Source organism: Trachemys scripta, chromosome 2, assembly GCF_013100865.1.
Source record: "Trachemys scripta elegans isolate TJP31775 chromosome 2, CAS_Tse_1.0, whole genome shotgun sequence".
Classification (NCBI taxonomy): Eukaryota; Metazoa; Chordata; order Testudines; family Emydidae; genus Trachemys; species Trachemys scripta.
In genome coordinates this window covers 224,316,905-224,338,532 of record NC_048299.1, presented here as the reverse complement: position 1 = coordinate 224,338,532, position 21,628 = coordinate 224,316,905, and the positions used below count along the sequence as shown (strand labels likewise).

General features: G+C 40.8%; 1 protein-coding gene across 1 annotated transcript in view; it reads right to left on the bottom strand.

Moving 5' to 3' along the window:
• PREX2 (phosphatidylinositol-3,4,5-trisphosphate dependent Rac exchange factor 2) overlaps positions 1–21,628 on the bottom strand; it is a gene marked incomplete in the record, with an annotated part of 298,948 nt that overhangs the window by 185,717 nt on the left and 91,603 nt on the right. The window contains 3 exon segments of the mRNA XM_034763054.1: positions 36–169; positions 12,620–12,781; positions 14,291–14,392. Coding sequence (XP_034618945.1) covers positions 36–169; positions 12,620–12,781; positions 14,291–14,392 — 398 coding nt within the window.

The window sequence follows — 21,628 nt, the reverse complement described above, 5'->3', positions numbered from 1 at the left end:
GTAAATAATTTCTACAGTAAAAGCCAATAAATTACCTGTGTTTTCGTTTACAGTAGACCAAAAGATTGTCAAAAAGAAAAAATACCCGCTCCTGGATATTTCCTGCAGAAATTTTCAGCAAAACTCCATACATTAGCATTTCCGTGCATGAATCTGTGATGTTGGACCCCTAAACCAAATCAAGAGAAGCAGATTAGTCCATGCAAATTGATGATGTTTGCAAAACAAAGAAGAATGCAGATTTCTATACAAATTAATTTCCAATTATAGCAGTTCCTTTTTTTTAAATTACTAGAAAGAAAAACCCACAGTAGCTTGCTTTTAAGTTTAAACATTGATTTGAAATGTTTATTTAATGAAGACTTTGCATTAATCCATTGTTACCATCAGGTTCTGGGGTTTATTTTCTCTCTTTCTTTTTGTGGATTATTAAATTTCCCAAATTATATTAATGTACATGACTATTTAGCCAAATGGTTAGAGTTAGGTTGGCTATAAAAACCATAACAATGACCTTCAAATAGCTAAACTATGGTGTCAGTGTTCTAAAGAATACTTTTAAAAATAAAATTCTTATGAAAAAATGAAGTTAGAGGGGCCATGTTTCAGAAGACTGCATACAATATAAATTCTATCCCACTGAACCTAATTTGTCAGTGAAGTAGTTCTGATGTATTTTAAATAGTTAAATGTATGTACTTTCATACCAAACTTTCAAAAAAATAAAAACAAAAACAATCAAATTACAAATTATAGACAAAGCTGATAATGAAGGTTTTAACACATTCCAAGTATCAGTGAAAATAGGTCAGCTGTTCCAAAACTAAGGCTAGCGAAAAATAAGTAGTTTTGCCAATGATTAAAAAGTTCTCCAGTGGTTGGTTTGAAGAGTTCTAGCACCTCCATGCTTTAGAAAAGGAACTTGACATTTGGCTGGGAGATTGCCTATCTTTTGCTGCCCCTTGACACATGGCTGGCTCTGGCTTTTGGGCTGCCCCAAGCAAAAAACAAAAACAAAAACGGGGCAGCCAGAACGGGAAAGGAAAAAAAAAAAAAAAAAATGCGGTGGAGCGCGGGTGCAGGGGGACCGGCTAGCGGGGGGGAGGGGGAGGGAGCGGGCGGGAGAGTGAGAGAAGGGGGGGTGGCCAGGGCTACAGCGGGGCGCTGCTGTGCCATGCCGCCTGCCACCTGCCAGGAGGGCTCTGCTTCGGTCGGCGGGGAGGGAAGGACGAGGACTGCCCTGCCGGGCTTGCTGCAGGGCGCTCCCGTCCTCCTCGCCGCTGCCCCCTACAGGGCGGCCGAAGCGGAACAACAACAAAAAAAAGCGGCCGTGCCGCCCTAGGATTGGGTGGAATGCCGCCTCGTTCAATCTGCCGCCCCAAGCACCAGCTTGCTCAGCTGGTGCCTGGAGCCGGCCCTGCCCTGACAATCCAGGCAGTTTTGGTGAGATATAAACACTTGAAAATCACCATATACTCATGTAAAGGAGCTTGTTAAAGACTTTGCTGCTAAAATTTCTGATATGCTGTCTGCACTGAGCATGCTATAACCACAGATCGCTCTACATGCCAGTTACACTGAGCATGCACTTAGGGTGCTATGAGCTACCTTCATGATAGGAACAGAGCTATAGTTGGAAAGAGTCCAGCGGAGGGCAACAAAAATGATTAGGAGGCTGGAGCACATGACTTATAAGAAGAAGCTGAGGGAACTGGGGTTATTTAGTCTGCAGAAGAGAAGAATGATTGGGGATTTGATAGCTGCTTTCAACTACTTGAAAGGGGGTTCCAAAGAGGATGGATCTAAACTGTTCTCAGTGGTACCAGGTAACAGAACAAGGAATAATGGTCTCAAGTTGCAGTGGGGGAGGTTTAGGATGGATATTAGGAAAAACTTTTTCACTAGGAGGGCAGTGGAATGGGTTACCTAGGGAGGTGGTGGAATCTCCTTCCTTAGAAGTTTTTAAGGCCTGGCTTGACAAAGCCCTGGCTGAGATGATTTAGTTGGGGATTGGTCCTGCTTTGAGCAGGGGGTTGGACTAAATGACCTCCTGAGGTCCTTTCCAACCCTGATATTCTATGCTTCTATGTGGGGGAATGCAAAAGAAGCAGCAGTCATGGATACCGTTTCCCAATAACCCCATCACTTTGGCCCAAGGGAAGATGCTCTGAGTTGAGATCCAGGAGGAAATCAGGGGTTCTAGTCACAGCTCTTCCTCTAACTGTTGTTAATTCTTTGTACTTAACAATATTTACTACAGGGGTGTACATTTCCAGTGCACGCTAACTGCTCTGTGTATACCCTGCTGGCATTCACTGAAAGTGTGCTGTTTGAAATGGGCAGGCTTCAGGCACCAGCGCAGGAAGCAGGTGCTTGGGGCGGCCAATGGGAAGGGGCGGCACGTCTGGGTCTTCGGCGGCAATTCGGTGGCAGCTTTACCACTCCGCTTCATTCCTTGGCGACAATTTGGCAGCCGGTCCTTCCCTCCAAGAGGGACTGAGGGACCCGCTGCCAAAGTGCCGCCAATCGCGTCTTTTTTTTTTTTCCTTCGCTGCTTGAGTCAGCAAAAATGCTGGAGCCAGCCCTGGAAATGAAACTACATTAATGCACACTATGGAACTGTTAGTGTGCATCAGCAGGGTCCATATGGGCCCGTTAATGTGCAACACACAAGTGAGCACTAGAATTCACACCCCTTTTATGCAAACTAATGCACCAAGGAGACAAGCTGTCAAACCACAATCTTAGGAGGCACACAAGTATCATTCACTCACTGTACTGTTAAAGTAAAAGTGGTAGCACGTCACCCCTGCAGAGCTGGGAACAGACTCAAGTCTCTGCTATGACAAGTTTCAACCATTTACACACACTGTCTTTCAGAATGAATCTGCCAAATCTACGTGTCTGGCTGTGCCATCTGTAGCCACTAGACAGAAAACCACCAATTTTCTATTGTTTTTTTCTGTGGAAAATTTTGATGAAAAATTCCTTTCGTATTTTTATTGGGGGGATGATAACCATTTTCCAAACGTCTCTAATAATGAAGCTCATTGTTCCATGTTCATATATCAAAAGACCCAATTGACCAAACTTTTTTTTGCTGCCCATTCCTCCAACTCCTGCCCGTCCAGGAAAGAAAGTGACTCACTGAGCAGGCGGTTCACACCTGGGATGGCAGCAGGACCGCTGGCTCCATCCTCAGAGGAGCCCATGGCAATGTGGCACAGACCAGACTGGGGCTCTTCACTCTCCCTCCCTCACTAACCGCTAGGGACTCCCTGTGTGCTCTCCTCACTGATTCCCTGCCTTGGACCTGACACCCAGCCACAGGCCTGCAGCCCATCCTGCACCCACCTCCCCCTGATAACCTCATCATGTCCCTCCCAGGGACGTGTGCCCGCAATATGAAAACCAATGCCCTACTTTATGCACAGGTAAAATAATAAGTTACTTAGACTCTGAATGCCTGACATGATTAAAGTCTTAACACTGCATTAACTGTAGTTTTCATCATATCACTACTCTGGGTATTATTTTTCCTTTCCTTTTTAAACAAATTGCTGGCTGAGGTCTTAAAGATGAAAAAATGGCTTCAGCGTGTTGTATTAAATATACAAGTGTTCCATGGACTCCTTTTCCCTTGGAGATCTCGCTGAACATTAAACAATGATAACCTTACTTATCTTATAACATTTGACAAGATCCAACCTGTGATGATATAATTGTAGGTCAGGGATTTTTGTTAACTGTTATTGTATTCATTCATGAAGCCCTGGAGAGTGACAAAGAAATCAAATCTAGCTCTTCCACAGAACACTATCACAAGGCCCCCAGAATATAGAATCTTTCAGTATTCTTTTGATTTATTTAGCACTGTAAGGCCAATGGGGAGGCTGATATAGTACTAGAGGCCAGGCCACCAGTCCCTCTATCTGCTCCTTGCAGATTGTCTTCTGTGAGAGCAGAAATGAGTTTTGAAGGACACATTGGATTAGTGGGAGGCATAGGAACCCACTTCAGACTCCACTGAGGAGTAAGAATACCGCCAAAAGCCAGGGTGGTACAGTTCCAGGAAGAGACATCAGAGACTGGGACTGGAATCTAAGTTGAGCCTGTGGTACCGGCAGTACCATTGAAGGCTTCCTGGCTATTGGTACCTAGTGTTGAAATGGAGCAAGTATTGGGGTTCTAGATACTATCACACTGAAGAGGCCTAGGATGACGGTACCAGTCCTGAGACCAAGGGCCGATGCCACAGCCTGCGCTGTGTGCAATGGTACTAGGGTGACCAGATGAGAGGAAGAAAATATCGGAACACATCCGGGGGAGGAGGGGCGCGCGGGTCGCCGGCAGGAAAAAAAAAAAGGAGTACCGCGAAATATCAGGACTAATTGCGTCCCGACCAAAGATCGGTCGGGACACAGGACAAACGCCTAAATATCGGGACGTCTGGTCACCCTAAATGGTACCAATAACGGGCCTTCACCCTGAATCAGCAGTGATGGAAGTACCAAGAAGCATCACAGGTCCTTTCCAGCTGTGTAGGCCTCTGGCATCAGGGCTAAGATCGATGGTTGCCCTGCAGAAAGCAGAGGTGATGGATCCTCTATTGTTACTGATGAGGTAGCTGGCCTTGATGATCCTAGGGTGAGCACCAGAGTTGAAAAGTTCAGTCCGACGAGAAGCACTGTGAAACAGTACTGGGGAGTAGTGAGCCAAAAGCTGCACTTTACCTTCAGTACCAGAGTGGCCTTCTGCTGCAGAGGAGTCACGCACCAAGGACTTTGAATGAGTAGTCTATGCTGTTTTCTTTTTGGCTTTAGAGGATGAGTGTGCGCTGAGCACTTATGCTTTCTGGAGGACAGGGTATCCAGAAATGCTTGCTGCTGAAGGGGGTCTCCTTTAGCCTCTGTCAATGGGCAAGGTTAGGAGAGCACTCCTGGAGGGAATAGTCAATAAGCTCCCCTCCATTGATCAAGTGGGCTCCAGTGCTGGGCAAAGAACAGCCTCCATGAGAATATAGCTAAGGCACTCTTCCTTTTGCTTCTTTCTTCTTGATTTGAACTCAAGGCAGATTGGACACCTTTCTCTAATGTGACCCTCACTCAGGCACTTCAAAATGGCAAGTGTGTGGGGCTCTAATAAGCATTGTCTTGGGATACCAGGAGCTAGGCTTAAAGCCTTGGGCCTTTGGCATAAGCTCCCCTGGTACTGGGCAATCCCCAGACAAGCCTGCCTATCCAAAATAAAATAAAGACATCCAAAGGAGAAAAAATGAGTACCACTAACTCTAATTAACTATGTATGATTTGTTTCCTCACAGAGAAACAAGGGCTGTAAAAGCACAATAACATGCTCTGACCACCAACAATAAGAAGGAACTTAAAGATAGGTAGGGCAAGTCCACCCTTCATAACCTCAGCTCAGAGCATGGGGAAGCCAAAGCACCCAAGCAGCCATCAATACAGGTACCTCAAGAGAAAATTCTCTGGCATGACTGCTAGGATTGCCACCTGTCCAAGTTTTCCCACAGTCATCACTTTTTTGAAGTAGCTGTCCTGGGAAATCTGTCAGGGTGCTCAGTACATGCCACCTGGTGTCCAGCTTTATGGGCTCAGGATCATCCCGGATGTCCAGGACTTTTGTACCTTAGAGGTGGCAACCCTTACCAGAGCATGAGATATGCACACACCTACATTGTAAAGGATGTATCCAGTCACTCAAAAAAGAACCTTCATCCATGCAGGGGAGAGAGAGGAAAAGAATGAAAGGCGCCTCCCTCCCCTTGTGCACCCTGTACTACTGTCTTCACACTTGAGGTGAGTGTTGAGACTGCTTCCTCCCACTAGAGACACGCATTGCCCCAAAGGGTGCAGGGAAGGATGGAGAGGGCACATGAAGGGCATTATGAACATTGAGTAAAACAGGAAAGAATTGCAGCTGTCTGACTCCCTACTCAGGGAGCTAAGCCCTGTATGTGCCTGATGGTTCACAAAGTGTGGGATTTTTAAATGGAGTCCAAGGGAGGCAGGCACACAATTCCTATTGAAACTCAATGGGAATAGGGTTCCTAATTCCTGTAGGCTCCTTTGAAAATCTCAGGCAGACAAAACATTCCCCCACCGTAAGAAGTTTTTAAAATTAAATTAATATTTCCATATCTATCTGATCATGGGTATCATTTTAAGTCCCTGACCTGTAATATTCTGATATTTAAAACTATGATATACTGGGTATTTCCAGGCTTTTCTCCCTGTGATAAGTATGATTGCTTTTTTGTTGCCCAGTTCCTAATTATCAGGGGTTTGTAGGTTTAGGTTGTGTTTTTTTTTTAACAACTTAAAATCAACATCTTGATGTTTAGAGTATGAACATTCCTTCCTCCACTGAAAGTTGAGGGCAATTTCTAACAAGAACGGTTCATCCCAAAACAATGCTTTTTGTGAAAACAACAGAATCAACTGTAATTATAATTTTTTCATTATCTACATGGAAATAGATTCTTTCAAATACCTGCACCTACAAGCATCCTGAATAAGGCAACCTGATGCATGTTCCTAAAATTAAGGAAAATAATGCACACAATGTGCAAGTTCAACAAATTAATTAATAACTTTTTTATTTCAAAGCAAGTACCTTCAAACAAGACCAAGATACTAATCTACATTAAGGACTATATATAGGGAAAATTTGAAGTTTTAGAATCATAATATTTTTGATTGGTCCACGCACAAAAAGTTTGTGGAAAATTCCTCAGGTGAACTTAGAGCAATATTTTTGCCCCATTTAGATCATTCAAAAGCAGCAAGACAGGTTTTTAGTAAATATTTGGGTTCAGGACAAATTATTTGGGTAAGATCAAACATAAGAAAAGTCACTCTTAATGGAAGTCCCATGAAAAAACATGGATTTATATTCCTAGTCTATAGAATGGGACTGCAGGTTCTCAACTTGATACAGCATCAGTACCACAGTACTTCAGTTAATGTTTACAAGCATTAAATAAAGCACTTGAGATATAGTACTATAAGTTCAGAATCAGTATGTGTTGTTTTTAAATATTTATTTGTGAAATAAAGTTATTCATCCAAAATCTACTGGGCCAAATTCACACCTGGTATAAATGGGTGAAATTCCATTCAAGTCAATGGACAGAACACAGTTGTTCAACAAGAAGGGAATTAACTCTTCATTTAGTCTTTTCATGGGCATGTGGCATGACTGAGGACTGCAAACACCATCAGGGTACGTCTACATTGCACACTCCTTTCAGTGGCATGTAGAGTACAGACACTACAAGCCCCCCTGGCACAGGTACAAGGAGATGGTAGATGGTGAGGAAGTGCTTAGGCTAGTAGAGTAAGGACATGCCTGAACCCTGTGGCCATGTACCTGGGTATGTATCCTTCTCACCCAAGCAGTGCCTCTCCCAGCTACACGGCTGTTTTTAGCAATATAGTGTTCCACTGTTTCCCCGCTGCTGTGAAACACTCCAGGAGCATGGAAAAACTCTGGCAGCAGAGAAGCTGTGGGGAAAGATTCTGGCAGCTCCCCTTGCCAGAGCCTTTCCCTGCTGCCTCCCTGTTGCCAGAGCCCATTCATGTATCTCCACACTGCAGTATGGACATGGCCTGCTTTTCACTGAGGCATGAAACTACTGCAGCCCATGGTGTGCATTCTAGATGTAGCTTCAGACTTTCAGTGAATACAGAAATCTCTATAAAAATAGCTATTTTGGTGGTAAGAAGAGGGGAAAGCCTAAGAGATGGCAGAATTTCCCATTCAACTGTTACCAAGCTGGGTTGAAACCAAGCTGGGATACTTGGTGTTCTGATTACATGAAACACCATTTTGTGTGTGTGCCTGTTTTCTTCTCTCTCTCGTTGTAAACTTTGCACAAATTTTATTGACAGATGTTTTTAATTGCTGAGCCATTCCACCAGTTTAGACACCCACTTATACAAGTTCTGAATTAAGCCAATATATTTAACAATCTAGGATATTACGTGAAAAAGTAATTGTATTAAGAATCTTCTTTCTTGAAGCAGATGTTGTTTTTCCATACATCTCTATTTTTATCATAAACACAAGCTTAGCTTTATGACACTTGTATGGGAATTTAAGTCATGCTTTCATCCTTGGGTTCTAAAAATATTTTTTCCTCCCAGAAAAAGCCAAGCAATGTGTTAAACATTTCCTTCTGGTAAGAAACCTCCAACACATTTGCCTCTTTATTCTTAGGCTCTATAGAAAACCAGATGTTTATTTAATTAAACCCACTCTCATACATTGCATTCAAGGATTTGTTTGTGCAGAACTATCTAAAATAGTTACCTCCTACAATAGCTCTGACATTTATACTGTTTCAAGGAGTAGACATACTCTATGTATGAAGAGGATGCCTCTAGGAAAATGAGCAACTTTGCTAGATTGGGCATCGCATTGTAGTCATATCATAATCAAATCTGGTCTGTTACACTGGCATAAATGTAGCATAACTCCATTAAAGACAATGGAGTTATTCCAGATCTGCAACTGCATAACAGCACAGGACTTGGTCCACTAACTTTTCTTTAATGATATATTTTAAAGGAAAAAAACTATTTAAAAAGCAAACAGGACTCAGATGAATCTTGTATTTAATTAATTACTGTGGGTGCAACTTTCACTCTGTGTGTGCAACTGTCACTGAATATAAAATCTTTCACATGGAAATCTACTTTAAGAAACTCTTTGTTTGGAAACTTTTTTTTAATTTTGTCCAGTGATTTGAAATTAAAGGGATTTCTAAAGCTTCATCAAGATGATTTTTTTCGTAGCCAAAGGACTGCTAGAAGGAATAGGACCAAATCTGCTAGCCTTACTCACACAAAATGACTGATTAGTCTGATATTTATTCATTCTATCCATTTATCTTTTCTTACTTATTTTTTCTTCCTCAGGTTGGACACTAGCTTCACTGACTAACCAAGTCATTGTACAGACATTCACCCTGTCCTTCTTCCACTACCTGTCCTTACTGTCTTGTGACTCATCAAAATCTATATGTTGTGTAATTGCCAAAATTAGCTCCATGTCATGTAATTCACTGCTGTGCCTTCTGAGAGCCCTATTAATGTCAGTGGAGTTACACACAAGTACAGCAATCCAGCCATATGCAATGAATTGTAATATTAAGGCATAAATTTGTAAAATCTTCAAAGCAGGGATATTGTCTGATCCAATTTGGACAGTGCCTAACATACTGGGCATAGTTAAAATGAGCAATAAAATTACTATGACTAATAAAATGTAGCCATCCCATTAAATTAAGTGGAGTGTTTTCATTATTAAGGTAAACAGGATTTGTCCCTAATTTTTCTATAGCACCAAAAAAATATGAAAGATTTACCTTATAAAACAATATGACAGACCTAGCAATAATGGCCTCATACATTATTATACCTGGGAAACAAGACAAAATAGACAACTAACACAAAACGGAACTCATTCCTAAATTTAATATGGAAAAGCCCCTAAATGATTAGGGAAAACAAATAGCTGTTTTGTAGTGCAAAGCATAAACCTAAACATGTAAAGAAAGTATAAAAACTCAGTTTTCCACAAATTGGTCCCCACTATCATCTGGGATATTTGCATAATTGTAACCATGGTATGCATATAATTGTATACATCTTTAGGGATTCAGTACAGACTTTTTGAATTTTCTGCATTTCTGTTTTGGGGGAAGTGGGTAAGGTGGGGGTCAAGATTAGTTTTTATTTTCTTAACTGGTTGATTGTAAATTCTGTTCTGCAGGTAAACACAAAAAAGAAGCAATTAAAACAACTTTTCCCAACATATATTGGACATGGTTCTGCTAGACTAGATGTAGCACAAAAATAGTGTTTAAAATAATTCATTTTGACTGTTTAATAATAAATGTTAATGAACAATCTGTTCTTAGAAAGCTACATAAATTAAAACTATATAGTTGTGGTTTACTGAAACTTCAAATTAATTACCTTGCTAACATATGCAAGAATATATAAAGATTAAATATGTGATTTGTCAAAGTAGGCAACAGTTCCTAAATCCATAACTTAAACTTTAAGCATCTGCCAAGTCATATTGTTAGTAACTTCTAAAAACTGTTTTAAATTTATAGAGAGGTGTCAATATATTTGATGTGGAAAGACTGAGGAATTTAATAGGTATGGTACTCAATTTTTTATGCCAAAAACCCCACATTGTTTGCATTATTCAGACAAACAAAATATTGATGCAAAAATATTTGCGTTCCTTAACTATTTATGCTCATTAAGATCTAGGTGAGGAATCTGCTGGATATGCAGGATCTTGAAAGCAAGCACAATAATGAAAAGGGGATCTAGTGAAGAGATTCAAAGAGAAGAGGGAACATAGTTGAAGCGATGGGTGAGAAGGATTATTTGTGCATCTTCTCTCTTGACACAATCAATTTATGCTCTGAAGCATTTCGATTGCTAGCACTTTTACCACTCCAGCTAGCCGGTATTATTGAAGAAGATATCCCTACATCTAGTTTATTTTAATTTTTCAAATGTATTAATCTGTCTCAGTGGTATCCTGTGGCAGTGAGTTCCACACATTAATTGTGTTTTGAATAAAAATAGTATTTCTAAAATCTATTTTAAACATGTTGCCTTTAATTTTGAATTCTCTCTTATTCTTGTACTTTGGGAAAGTTTAATCCTATTGGACCTCTCACACATTCATTCTTTGCCTTATCAACATTACTTTCTCATTTTCAAAATACTGCAAACAATATGTCCTTGCATGAGCCCTACTTAGGGTGACCAGATGAGAGGAAGAAAATATTGGGACACGGGCAGAGGGGAGGGAAAAGTGTCCACCAGCGGAGCAAAAAAAAAAAAATGCTGCCGGCGGAGCGAAATATCGGGACAAAGATCAGTCAAGACGCGGGACAAACACCTAAATATCGGGATGGTCCCAATTATATCAGGATGGTCCTGATTTTATGGGGACGTCTGGTTACCCTAGCCCTACACCCTATTTCTAATCATTTTTGTCTTCCCTGGATGCTTTCTACTGATGACTTGTTATTTTTGAGACAAGGGACTAAAATGAATGCAGTAAAATCAGGTTAAAGACACATGACCAATTACTATAATACTTGGTGCTTAGAGAGATTCCTTCTTTCTATGTACTGTGAATATCTGCAGAATGTGGTAAGTGGTTCCTGGGACTGAGAAGTTTGAAAATCACTACTCTCTAAACTCCAGGACTCAAGGCGTAATGGAAGACATGTAGTAATATAGATTCTACCTATCCAGTTTTGGAAACAAGAGAAAACTTATTTAGAATGCTGCCACAGAAACAGTCTTTAAATTATATGTTCAAATCTCCCTGCACAAAGATGGATGCTTCTGTCTAAACAAAATTAATAACTATGCTCTTTTTTAGAAAGAGTCAAATCTTCTGCTACGCTTAATTAACATTAGGTACACCCACTGCCTCAAGGGCATGGAGTCTTTGTCTGGACTATCAGGGGGAAAATGGTTTTGCCCCTTAATGCAATTCTCCCTTCTCTTCCCCTGCCCTGCTCATAACAGCCTGCTTCCTCCTGAATTTTTGGGGAGAGGCAGCATCAGTTAAGCAGTTTGGCTGGCTGGAGGTGCTCAGCAGAAGCAGACTAGCTCCCGCATGCCGGAGGGGCCCATACAGACCCTTTCCCTGCAATGAGGCACCATTGCATGCCTGGATTAACAGGTCCCATTCTCCTAATCCTGGGATTAGAGTAAAACTATGTGTTTTTGATCTGCTGTAGGCATTGTGCTAGTCACCTTTATGGGACTGGGAAGGAATTTTTCCCCGATTGTCAGACGGGCCAGGATAGGGTGATTTTTTTTCACCTTCCTCTCAACAGCTCAGAGACTCAACTGTAAATATAAAGGCTGTTGTATTCACACTGCTGAACATGTATTTGTTGGCACTCTGCAGATAATCCCTTATCTGTTAATTTTTCTAAAGTTTATGTTCTATACATTCCTCCCCCCCCCCCACCCAACCACCCCGTTGACTAGGCAGGACATTCAAGTAAGTATCTAAAAGAGCAAAGCCTGAGAACAACAGTTAGTAATCCATAGAGCTAAAGCACAGACTGATTTTTATATATTTATTATTATTTGATGTAAATGGTTAATATCCTAAATCCAGAGCTAGACAATTTGTCTTTTCTGAAAGATGGTTAGTGCACTGAGAGTGTCTGTATCACTGATGATCCTTAGACAAAAATATTGATATTACTCATAGAGTAGATCCTAAGTAAGAATTGTGATTTTACTAGTGAAATGAGAAGTTCCCTGTGAGTCAGGGTCACAAGCATTGGCCTGCTAAACCCAGGGTTGTAAATTCAGTCCCTGAAGGGGCCATTTAGGGATCTGGGACAAACATCTGTCTAGGGATTGGCCCTGCTTTGAACAGGCGGTTGGACTAGATGACCTCCTGAGGTCCCTTCCAACCCTGATATTCTATGATTCTATGAAAAGTAATGTACTGCATATGCTGATAATTGCCCTCTTGCAAAGCTGCATCACTACATCCCTGTTTTACATAATGAGAAATACGGTGACACTACCTCCCATCCTTCAATGTGAGACTGCCATTCTTCCAAAACCTCTAATTTTTCCATTTGTCTCTTAGCCTCATTTATATTGGAACAGACAGCTTTCATGGCTTGCAGAGCTTCCATTAATACTGCGTAGTCACTGTGTTTCTTTGGCGTCCGCTTCAATAACTCCTGTTTATACATAAAGAGTACATCAGTCTTTGATCCTCAAATGTACATTACCAGGAGGCTCATATTGCCTGGGATGCTAAAACTAAACAGTAGATATCAAACTCCTCTTTTATTAGATGGAATCCTATTACATCCTGCAACATTGTGTCCTGGTAAGGCAATAAAGCTCTGAGAAACAAACTAGCAACAGTAAGAATAAGTGATATTTCAAAAACAAAGTTTCCATTTCAGCTCTCTCTCCCCCCATCCCCTCCCTCCCCCGGAAAGGTTGGTCTTGATGTTGACCTTTAACCTCTTTTATAGGACAGTCAGCTTTTAATGACAAAAATCATACATACTGTATGTCTTAAAGTGCTTATTTTATTGTCACAATTAGTACCTAAGGTTACTGTGAACTGAAAGAGGGTCAATTGCTTTTTGCTAATTTTTCGCAGTTTTTTCACTTGGTGTATTTAACAATACTTTGTGTATAATTAGTCTCAAAGTATCGCTTGTAGAATCTGTTAGTCAGTTTCCTTTGTTCTTTGTGTGTATTTCTCACATAGCAAGAAAGAATATAAAACAATTTCAAAATAGAACAATGTGGTTGTAAAACCACAGAAATAGGCTGGGTGACTCAGGGTTCAGTATAGTAATAATATTATTTATCTCACTTTTTTAAAAAAATGACTAAATGTTAAGCCGTGTCCCTTCTGTCTTCTGTGTCAGTGCAGTGAGATGTGCCTCTTTCAGAGCTGACAATGTTTTAGAAGCTAAAGGTTTATTATAAAAAATACTTATCCAATAATCAAAATGCAATTAACAAATGCAGCTTCCTCTTCAAAAATGCAAGTCATTTCCTCCTTTTTAACAAAAGATATACAATATCCAACACAAATTTGTTATGCATTCACTATTCACACACACACACACACACACACACACACACACACACACACACACACACACACACACAGAGAGAGAGAGAGAGAGAGAGAACGAACTAGACAGGTGTCATTTCATTGTTATCTGAAAATACTTTCTGTCTGCTTTTACAGTACCTATTTAAAAGCATTTTTGACATTTGTTTTAGTTTACTAATAATGGCATTGATTCAGGAAACCACTTAATTGCATGCTTATCTTTAAGCAAATGAATAATTGTATCCCTACCTATCATAGCATTTAAGCACCTTCTTAAATCAAACTGAAATCAAACTCATTAAATTCACTGAAGTTTAAATTAATGGCTTCCTCTCAACAATGATGAAGGTGGCCATCACCCTACAAAGGAGGTGCTGAAACTAGAGAGGTGCCAAACCTTTACAGCCAACAAAGCCTGTTAATCTTTTTTGCACTGAAGTCCCTGGAAGACTTGCCATTGGCTTTAATGAGTGCAAGCATGAAGCCAATATTTATTTGGGGGATCATTCATCTGGGGAGAGGTTGTTGTTACTGTCATGCTTAAATATGCATAGCAACAAGTTTTATGTGCAGAATATAAAGGCCTAGGTAGCAAACATATAAGTACCTTCAAAAGGAGGGGATACTTGCATATTCTCTGTATTGGTGTTACTAGATATACTTCCAATGGAACATCTGTGTTCTTACGTCCTCCAAGCAACATACAGTTCTAGGGTGCAAGAAAATTAATTTGATTACAAAATCATGAGGAAATGACATTTTCCCAGACTATGAGTTCTACAAGAGTTCAAGAAAGAAACACATTACATTAAACTCTTTCCTGTAGTTTCCTATGAGAAATCACTGTTCTAAAATATAGGCAATTGCCATAAAAAAAAGTTCTCCCAAAATCATTGACACGAACACTTGCCTAGAATTGTAAATTAACATATACAAAGATAATATTAAGGTAAACTTGCAAAACTATCATGAACAGATACATAATCTACCCGTCTACTCTTTACTATAATAATTGTAGACACTAAACCAAACATCTATCATTTTACTTGGACACACACAAAAACAATTACCCGACTGCAGTTGTTTAGTGTTACTTTCAAAGAACGTATTAAAGAAATAAATCAGTACTAAAGCTCATTTAACCATTTTAGGTATACTCTGTTCTAGATATATAAAATAAAAGAAATAATTATTGGATTGTTGATATTATGCAAACTAAATAAACTTTTTCAGCCATGATCCACAGAAAATGTAGGTAACAACCAGGAGCACAGTATTGGAAGCAGAGAAAAATATGGAACGTTTGGTGGAAGCATTCACAAACACAATTCAGCGAGAGGTAGAGATAGGATTAAAGACATTCAGAGAATCAAAATATGCTAATGGCTTTAGGGCAAATATTTAATTGTTGGAATTATAAAAAAAAAGTGGACCTAATACTAATAGTAATGAGTGAGTATATGCAGTAGTAGAAATGGGAACAACAGAGGAAATAGTGATATGATATACTTTAAAGCTATATGAAATCAAGCTCTATGTATTGAGAACATCATCCAAGTACAATCAAAAGTAGTGTAATATAGACTAATAACACTCCTACAACTGCTCACACTTTTAAAAGGCAGGTAAGTAGGATCTCTCTTTACCCATCAAACACAGAAGGCATATTGGAAAGGTCTCCCTACAATTCAAAGAGGAAACCAAACAATAAAGTCAGAGTCCACCCTACGTGATCAGACTCTGATTTATTTAAATTATAACAATGTGTGTATCCCCATCTTTAGCTACTCTGTGGGGGCAGGTAGGGAGCCTGGTTAGCCTTCCAATTATTCTTAGATGATCAAATAACAGTAATAACAAAGACTTTTGTTCTCCATCTATCTATATCTGTTCAGGGGGCTGCAACTGCATCTTTTGGATGTTGACCTGCTACCAAGATGTATTCATAGAATCATAGAAGATTAGGGTTGGAAGAGACCTCAGGAGGTCATCTAGTCCAACCCCCTGCTCAAAGCAGGACCAACCCCAACTAAATCATCCCAGCCAGGGCTTTGTCAAGCCAGACCTTAAAAACCTCTAAGGATGGAGATTCCACCACCACCCTAGGTAACCCATTCCAGTGCTTCACCACCCTCCTTGTGAAATAGTTTTTCCTAATATCCAACCTAAACCTCCCCCACTGCAACTTGAGACCATTACTCCTTGCTCTGTCATCTGCCACCACTGAGAAGAGTCTAGCTCCATCTTCTTTGGAACCCCCCTTTAGGTAGTTGAAGGCTGCTATCTAATCCCCCATCACTCTTCTCTTCTGCAGACTAAATAAGCCCAGTTCCCTATGAATTCACTGCAGCTAGATTGGCCTGCTTCAATGCACTCTACACAAAAGTAAAACTGAAATCCATTTGGAAGCTGAATCAAGTGCAGATTGTGATAACCCATTTGCTAGGTGACGTATCTCTCTCTGAGTATGTTAAAGTAGATCATGGTGCACCAGTGTAACTGTCTATTGGCTTCCAGATGGAATTAAAGGTATTGGTTTTGACTAGATTTATGTGAATAAATTATTTTTCAGTCCAGTAGCTGAACCAAAAGAAAAAAGAATTAAAAAAATAATAATTTTGTCTCCCCAGTCTGAAATAGCCCAAATCACATGGCCTTCAGCACATCTCTTTTGACAGACACTGGGAAGTTCTAAGGCATATTGAGTAGAGGGGGTTCTTTGACTACTGAGGGATAGTGATTACTATTACATTTTTTTTGCAAAGGTGCTGCAATCTTCTCAAATTTCACCATGTTCCGATATAGTGTTTGGATTCAGTACCATTATAGGAACAGTTTCATCTGGATCCAAATCCAGATCTGTTTGTGGAGATCAGAGATCCAGGATTTCAGTTTGGACTCATCTCTAAAATAGCCACATCCTGTCTCACAAAATAAGCTCTTCGTGATTCACTCTTAGGTATATTTTGTTCCGCACCACCACATACAGCGTCCACAATTCATGTTACTCTCAGTGCAGGATCCAGTTGTGTGTGTGGTGTGGAGGAGAACTAACGTGGCTTTATGCCATGTTAGCAGCCCCTCAATTTGGGAGCAGGTTGGGGAATGACATTTCAGCCCTTGATTTAAATTGGGGCAGCTGGATGTCCACAGTGAGAGGGTGTTCCAGCTGCCAAAGATCACTGGAGTGTAAAGACATGCTTAGTGACAAGAGAGGTGGCATAGAACACTAAGTCACTCAGTGATTTCTCCTTATGACAGGGAAATTTCCACTTAGCCCATTAAGTTCATGTTAAGGGACCGTAGAAACAAGAGAATCAGGGCCAATAGATTCAAATAATAGAGCAAACTGCACATTGCATTACCCAATCAAAAACATTATGGCTGTACTCTATCAGGTAGTGTGGGGCAACAGCTTTGAAAAGATGTGCCATGTTAAAAAATTAAAATCACAACAGTTCAGATGTTATACTTATTTTATCACTACTCTAATGTCTTGTTCATAGTTTCTTTAACTTAAACGGTTTTCAGTTGAAATGTTTGTCATATTTCCCAAATCTGAGCTCAGACCTCATGTTCCTTTGCCAGAAATGTAAAGTTCTAATATAGCATTATCTACATAAAAAAAAAAAAAAAAAACCTCTTAGGGTGTCATATAGTGTGAGTTGAGGAAATCCAGGTAACAGTTCATACTAAATTCCCTTTTCAATTAATAATGTCAACCACTGAGAAACTCCATGTTTCTAAGGAAACTGATCTTGTTATGGAAGATTCATGAGGGCTCTCATCCTTAACATTTTAAAATATCTGCTTAATTGTGTTGTAAAAATTAAAGACTTTTATTGTGTAGCTGTTTCATTTAACTCAGTTTAAGCCAAATCAGTATGTTGCTGCTAATATATAATCCATAGCAAAACATTTTTTTCCTTTGGCACTGCAGCTCCCACAGTATTAAAGTCTCGATTTTTCTTTACCAAACCTGACTCTAACCACAGGACAGTCTTTAAAATTTCCTTCCAGGTCAGTTCTCTGATTACCTTCCATACCCCTCCTCACACCATTTATCCCATTTTCTCTCCAGTCCTTCTGCCATACATGGCTGGCATCATTATGCATTGCCTCCAAAACAGGGAGTACAGTAACTCCTCACTTAACGTTGTACTTATGTTTCTAAAAAATAGTACTTAAAGCGAAACGATGTTACGCGAATCCAATTTCCCCATAAGAATTAATGTAAATGTGGGGGTTAGGTTCCAGGGAATTTTTTTTCGCCAGCCAAAAGACATGTTTACATACATACATACATACACACACACACACAATAAATTTTAAACAAACAATTTAATACTGTACACAGCAATGATGACTGTGAAGCTTGGTTGGGGTGGAGGAGTCAAAGGGTGGAAGAGGGAGGGATATTTCCTAGAGAATGCTTTGCTGCTAAATGATGAACTAGGACTCAGCTGAGCCCTCAAGGGTTAACACATTGTTGATAATGTAGCCTCACACTCTACAAGGCAGCACGAATGGAGGGAGGAGACACAATAGACTCATGGCACAGGCTGCAAACATTCCCTGCGGAAACTGAACATGATGATGAACCCACGCTATCCCACTGGAGTGTACCACTCCCTCCACTTTGTAAGTGCCCGGGGGGTGCATGTGAGACAGACACACACACCGTGCGTATGAGAGAGAGAGAGATGCGCATTGCCCCTTTAAGTACACTGACCCCCCTCTAAGTACACTGCCTTTTTAAGTAGATCAGCAACTTGAGACAGCAGCTGCCAGCAAGCTCCCTCTGTCCTGAGCCCTGTTGTGTCCCCCCGCCCCATGGAGATGGGGTACAGGATCTGGGGGAGGGGGACACCCTGACATCAGCACCCCTTTTCCCCTCTCCCCACCCCCGCACAGCAAGCAGGAGGCTCCCGGGAGCAGCTCCAAGGCAGAGAGCAGGAGCAGCACAGGGCAGTGCAGGGAGGGATACCTGAACTGCCCAGCAATTGATAGCCTGCTGGGCAGCTGCTGCACAGGGAACTTAGGGGAGCTAATAGGGGCGCTGCCGGGCCACCCTGGTTCCAAGCCTCCACCAACTAGCTCCAATGGGCTGTTCTTCCTGCAAGCAGTGGACAAAGCAGGCAGCTGCCAAACAACGTTATAAGAGAGCATTGCACAACTTTAAACAAGCATGTTCTCTAATAGATCAGCGACATAACAAAACAACATTAACCGGGAGGACGTTAAGCGAGGAGTTACTGTATAGGGCACATTGTCCAGTGTTAGTCTGTAAACTGGTCAGGAGGTGGCACTGCGTGTGTGATGTAGGCAGCCCCTACCTCTGAAAATATCACACCTAAAGTGACCATCTTTAAACTAGGTTCAACGGGGACAGGAGCAAAGCCCACAGGTAAATGGGAAACATGGAGACCTGGGAGATAGATCGGAAACAAAAGGGAGTGTGGGCTATCATGGCAGAGAGAAAGGAGGGTCAGGGCAAAACTGGGAGGCAAAATCAAACCAGTATCTTAGATGCCTATATACAAATGTGAGAAGTATGGGTAATAAGCAGGAAGAACTGGAAGTGCTAATAAATAAATACAACTATGACATTGTTGGCATCACTGAAACTTGGTGGGATAATACACACGATTGGAATGTTGGTGTGGATGGGTACAGCTTGCTCAGAAAGGATAGACAGGGGAAAAAGGGAGAAGGTGTTGCCTTATAAATTAAAAATGTACACACTTGGACTGAGGTGGAGATGGACATAGGAGATGGAAGCGTTGAGAGTCTCTGGGTTAGGCTAAAAGGGGTAAAAAACAAGGGTGATGTCATGCTAGGAGTCTACTACAGGCCACCTAACCAGGTGGAAGAGGTGGATGAGGCTTTTTTTAAACAACTAACAAAATCATCCAAAGCCCAAGATTTGGTAGTGATGGGGGACTTCAACTATCCAAATATATGTTGGGAAAATAACACAGCAGGGCACAGACTATCCAACAAATTCTTGGACTGCATTGCAGACAACTTTTTATTTCAGAAGATTGAAAAAGCTACTAGGGGGGGAAGCTGTTCTAGACTTGATTTTAACAAATAGGGAGGAACTCATTGAGAATTTGAAAGTAGAAGGCAGCTTGGGTGAAAGTGATTATGAAATCATAGACTTTGCAATTCTAAGGAAGGGTAGAAGGGAGTACAGCAAAACAGAGACAATGGATTTCAGGAAGGCGGATTTTGGTAAGCTCAGAGAGCTGATAGGTAAGGTCCCATGGAAATCAAGACTGAGGGGAAAAACAACTGAGGAGAGTTGGCAGTTTTTCAAAGGGACACTATTAAGGGCCCAAAAGCAAGCTATTCCGCTGGTTAGGAAAGATAGAAAATGTGGCAAAAGACCACCTTGGCTTAACCACGAGATCTTGCATGATCTAAAAAATAAAAAGGAGTCTCATAAAAAATGGAAATTATTAATATAGGCAAACAACACAGGAATGCAGGGGCAAGATTAGAAAGGCAAAGGCACAAAATGAGCTCAAACTAGCTACGGGAATAAAGGGAAACAAGGAGACTTTTTATCAATACATTAGAAGGAAGAGGAAGACCAAAGACAGGGTAGGCCCACTGCTCAGTGAAGAGGGAGATACAGTAACAGGAAACTTGGAAATGGCAGAGATGCTTAATGACTTCTTTGTTTCGGTCTTCACCGAGAAGTCTGAAGGAATGCCTAACATAGTGAATGCTAATGGGAAGGGGGTAGGTTTAGCAGATAAAATAAAAAAAAGAACAAGTTAAAAATCACTTAGAAAAGTTAGATGCCTGCAAGTCACCAGGGTCTGATGAAATGCATCCTAGAATACTCAAGGAGCTAATAGAGGAGGTATCTGAGCTTCTAGCTATTATCTTTGGAAAATCATGGAAGACGGGAGAGATTCCAGAAGACTGGAAAAGGGCAAATATAGTGCCCATCTATAAAAAGGGAAATAAAAACAACCCAGGAAACTACAGACCAGTTAGTTTAACTTCTGTGCCAGGGAAGATAATGGAGCAAGTAATTAAGGAAATCATCTGCAAACACTTGGAAGGTGGTAAGGTGATAAGGAATAGCCAGCATGGATTTGTAAAGAACAAACTGTGTCAAACCAATCTGATAGCTTTCTTTGATAGGATAACAAGTCTTGTGAATAAGGGAGAAGCTGTGGATGTGGTATACCTAGACTTTAGTAAGGCATTTGATACGGTTTCGCATGATATTCTTATCGATAAACTAGGCAAATACAATTTAGATAGGGCTACTATAAGGTGGGTGCATAACTGGCTGGATAACCGTACTCAGAGAGTTGTTATTAATGGGTTCCCAATCCTGTTGGAAAGGCATAACAAGTGGGGTTCCGCAGGGGTCTGTTTTGGGACCGGCTCTGTTCAATATCTTCATTAACGACTTAGATATTGGCATAGAAAGTACGCTTATTAAGTTTGCAGATGATACCAAACTGGGAGGGATTGCAACTGCTTTGGAGGACAGGGTCATAATTCAAAATGATCTGGACAAATTGGAGAAATGGTCTAAGGTAAACAGGATGAAGTTTAACAAAGACAAATGCAAAGTGCTCCACTTAGGAAGGAAAAATCAGTTTCACACATACAGAATGGGAAGAGACTGTCTAGGAAGGAGTATGGCAGAAAGGGATCTAGGGGTTATAGTGGACCACAAGCTAAATATGAGTCAACAGTGTGATGCTGTTGTTTGCTTTTTTTCATGTTTCTGGGATGTATTAACAGGTGTGTTGTGAGCAAGACACGAGAAGTCATTCTTCCGCTCTACTCTGCACTGGTTAGGCCTCAACTGGAGTATTGTGTCCAGTTCTGGGCACCGCATTTCAAGAAAGATGTGGAGAAATTGGAGAGGGTCCAGAGAAGAACAACAAGAATGATTAAAGGTCATGAGAAC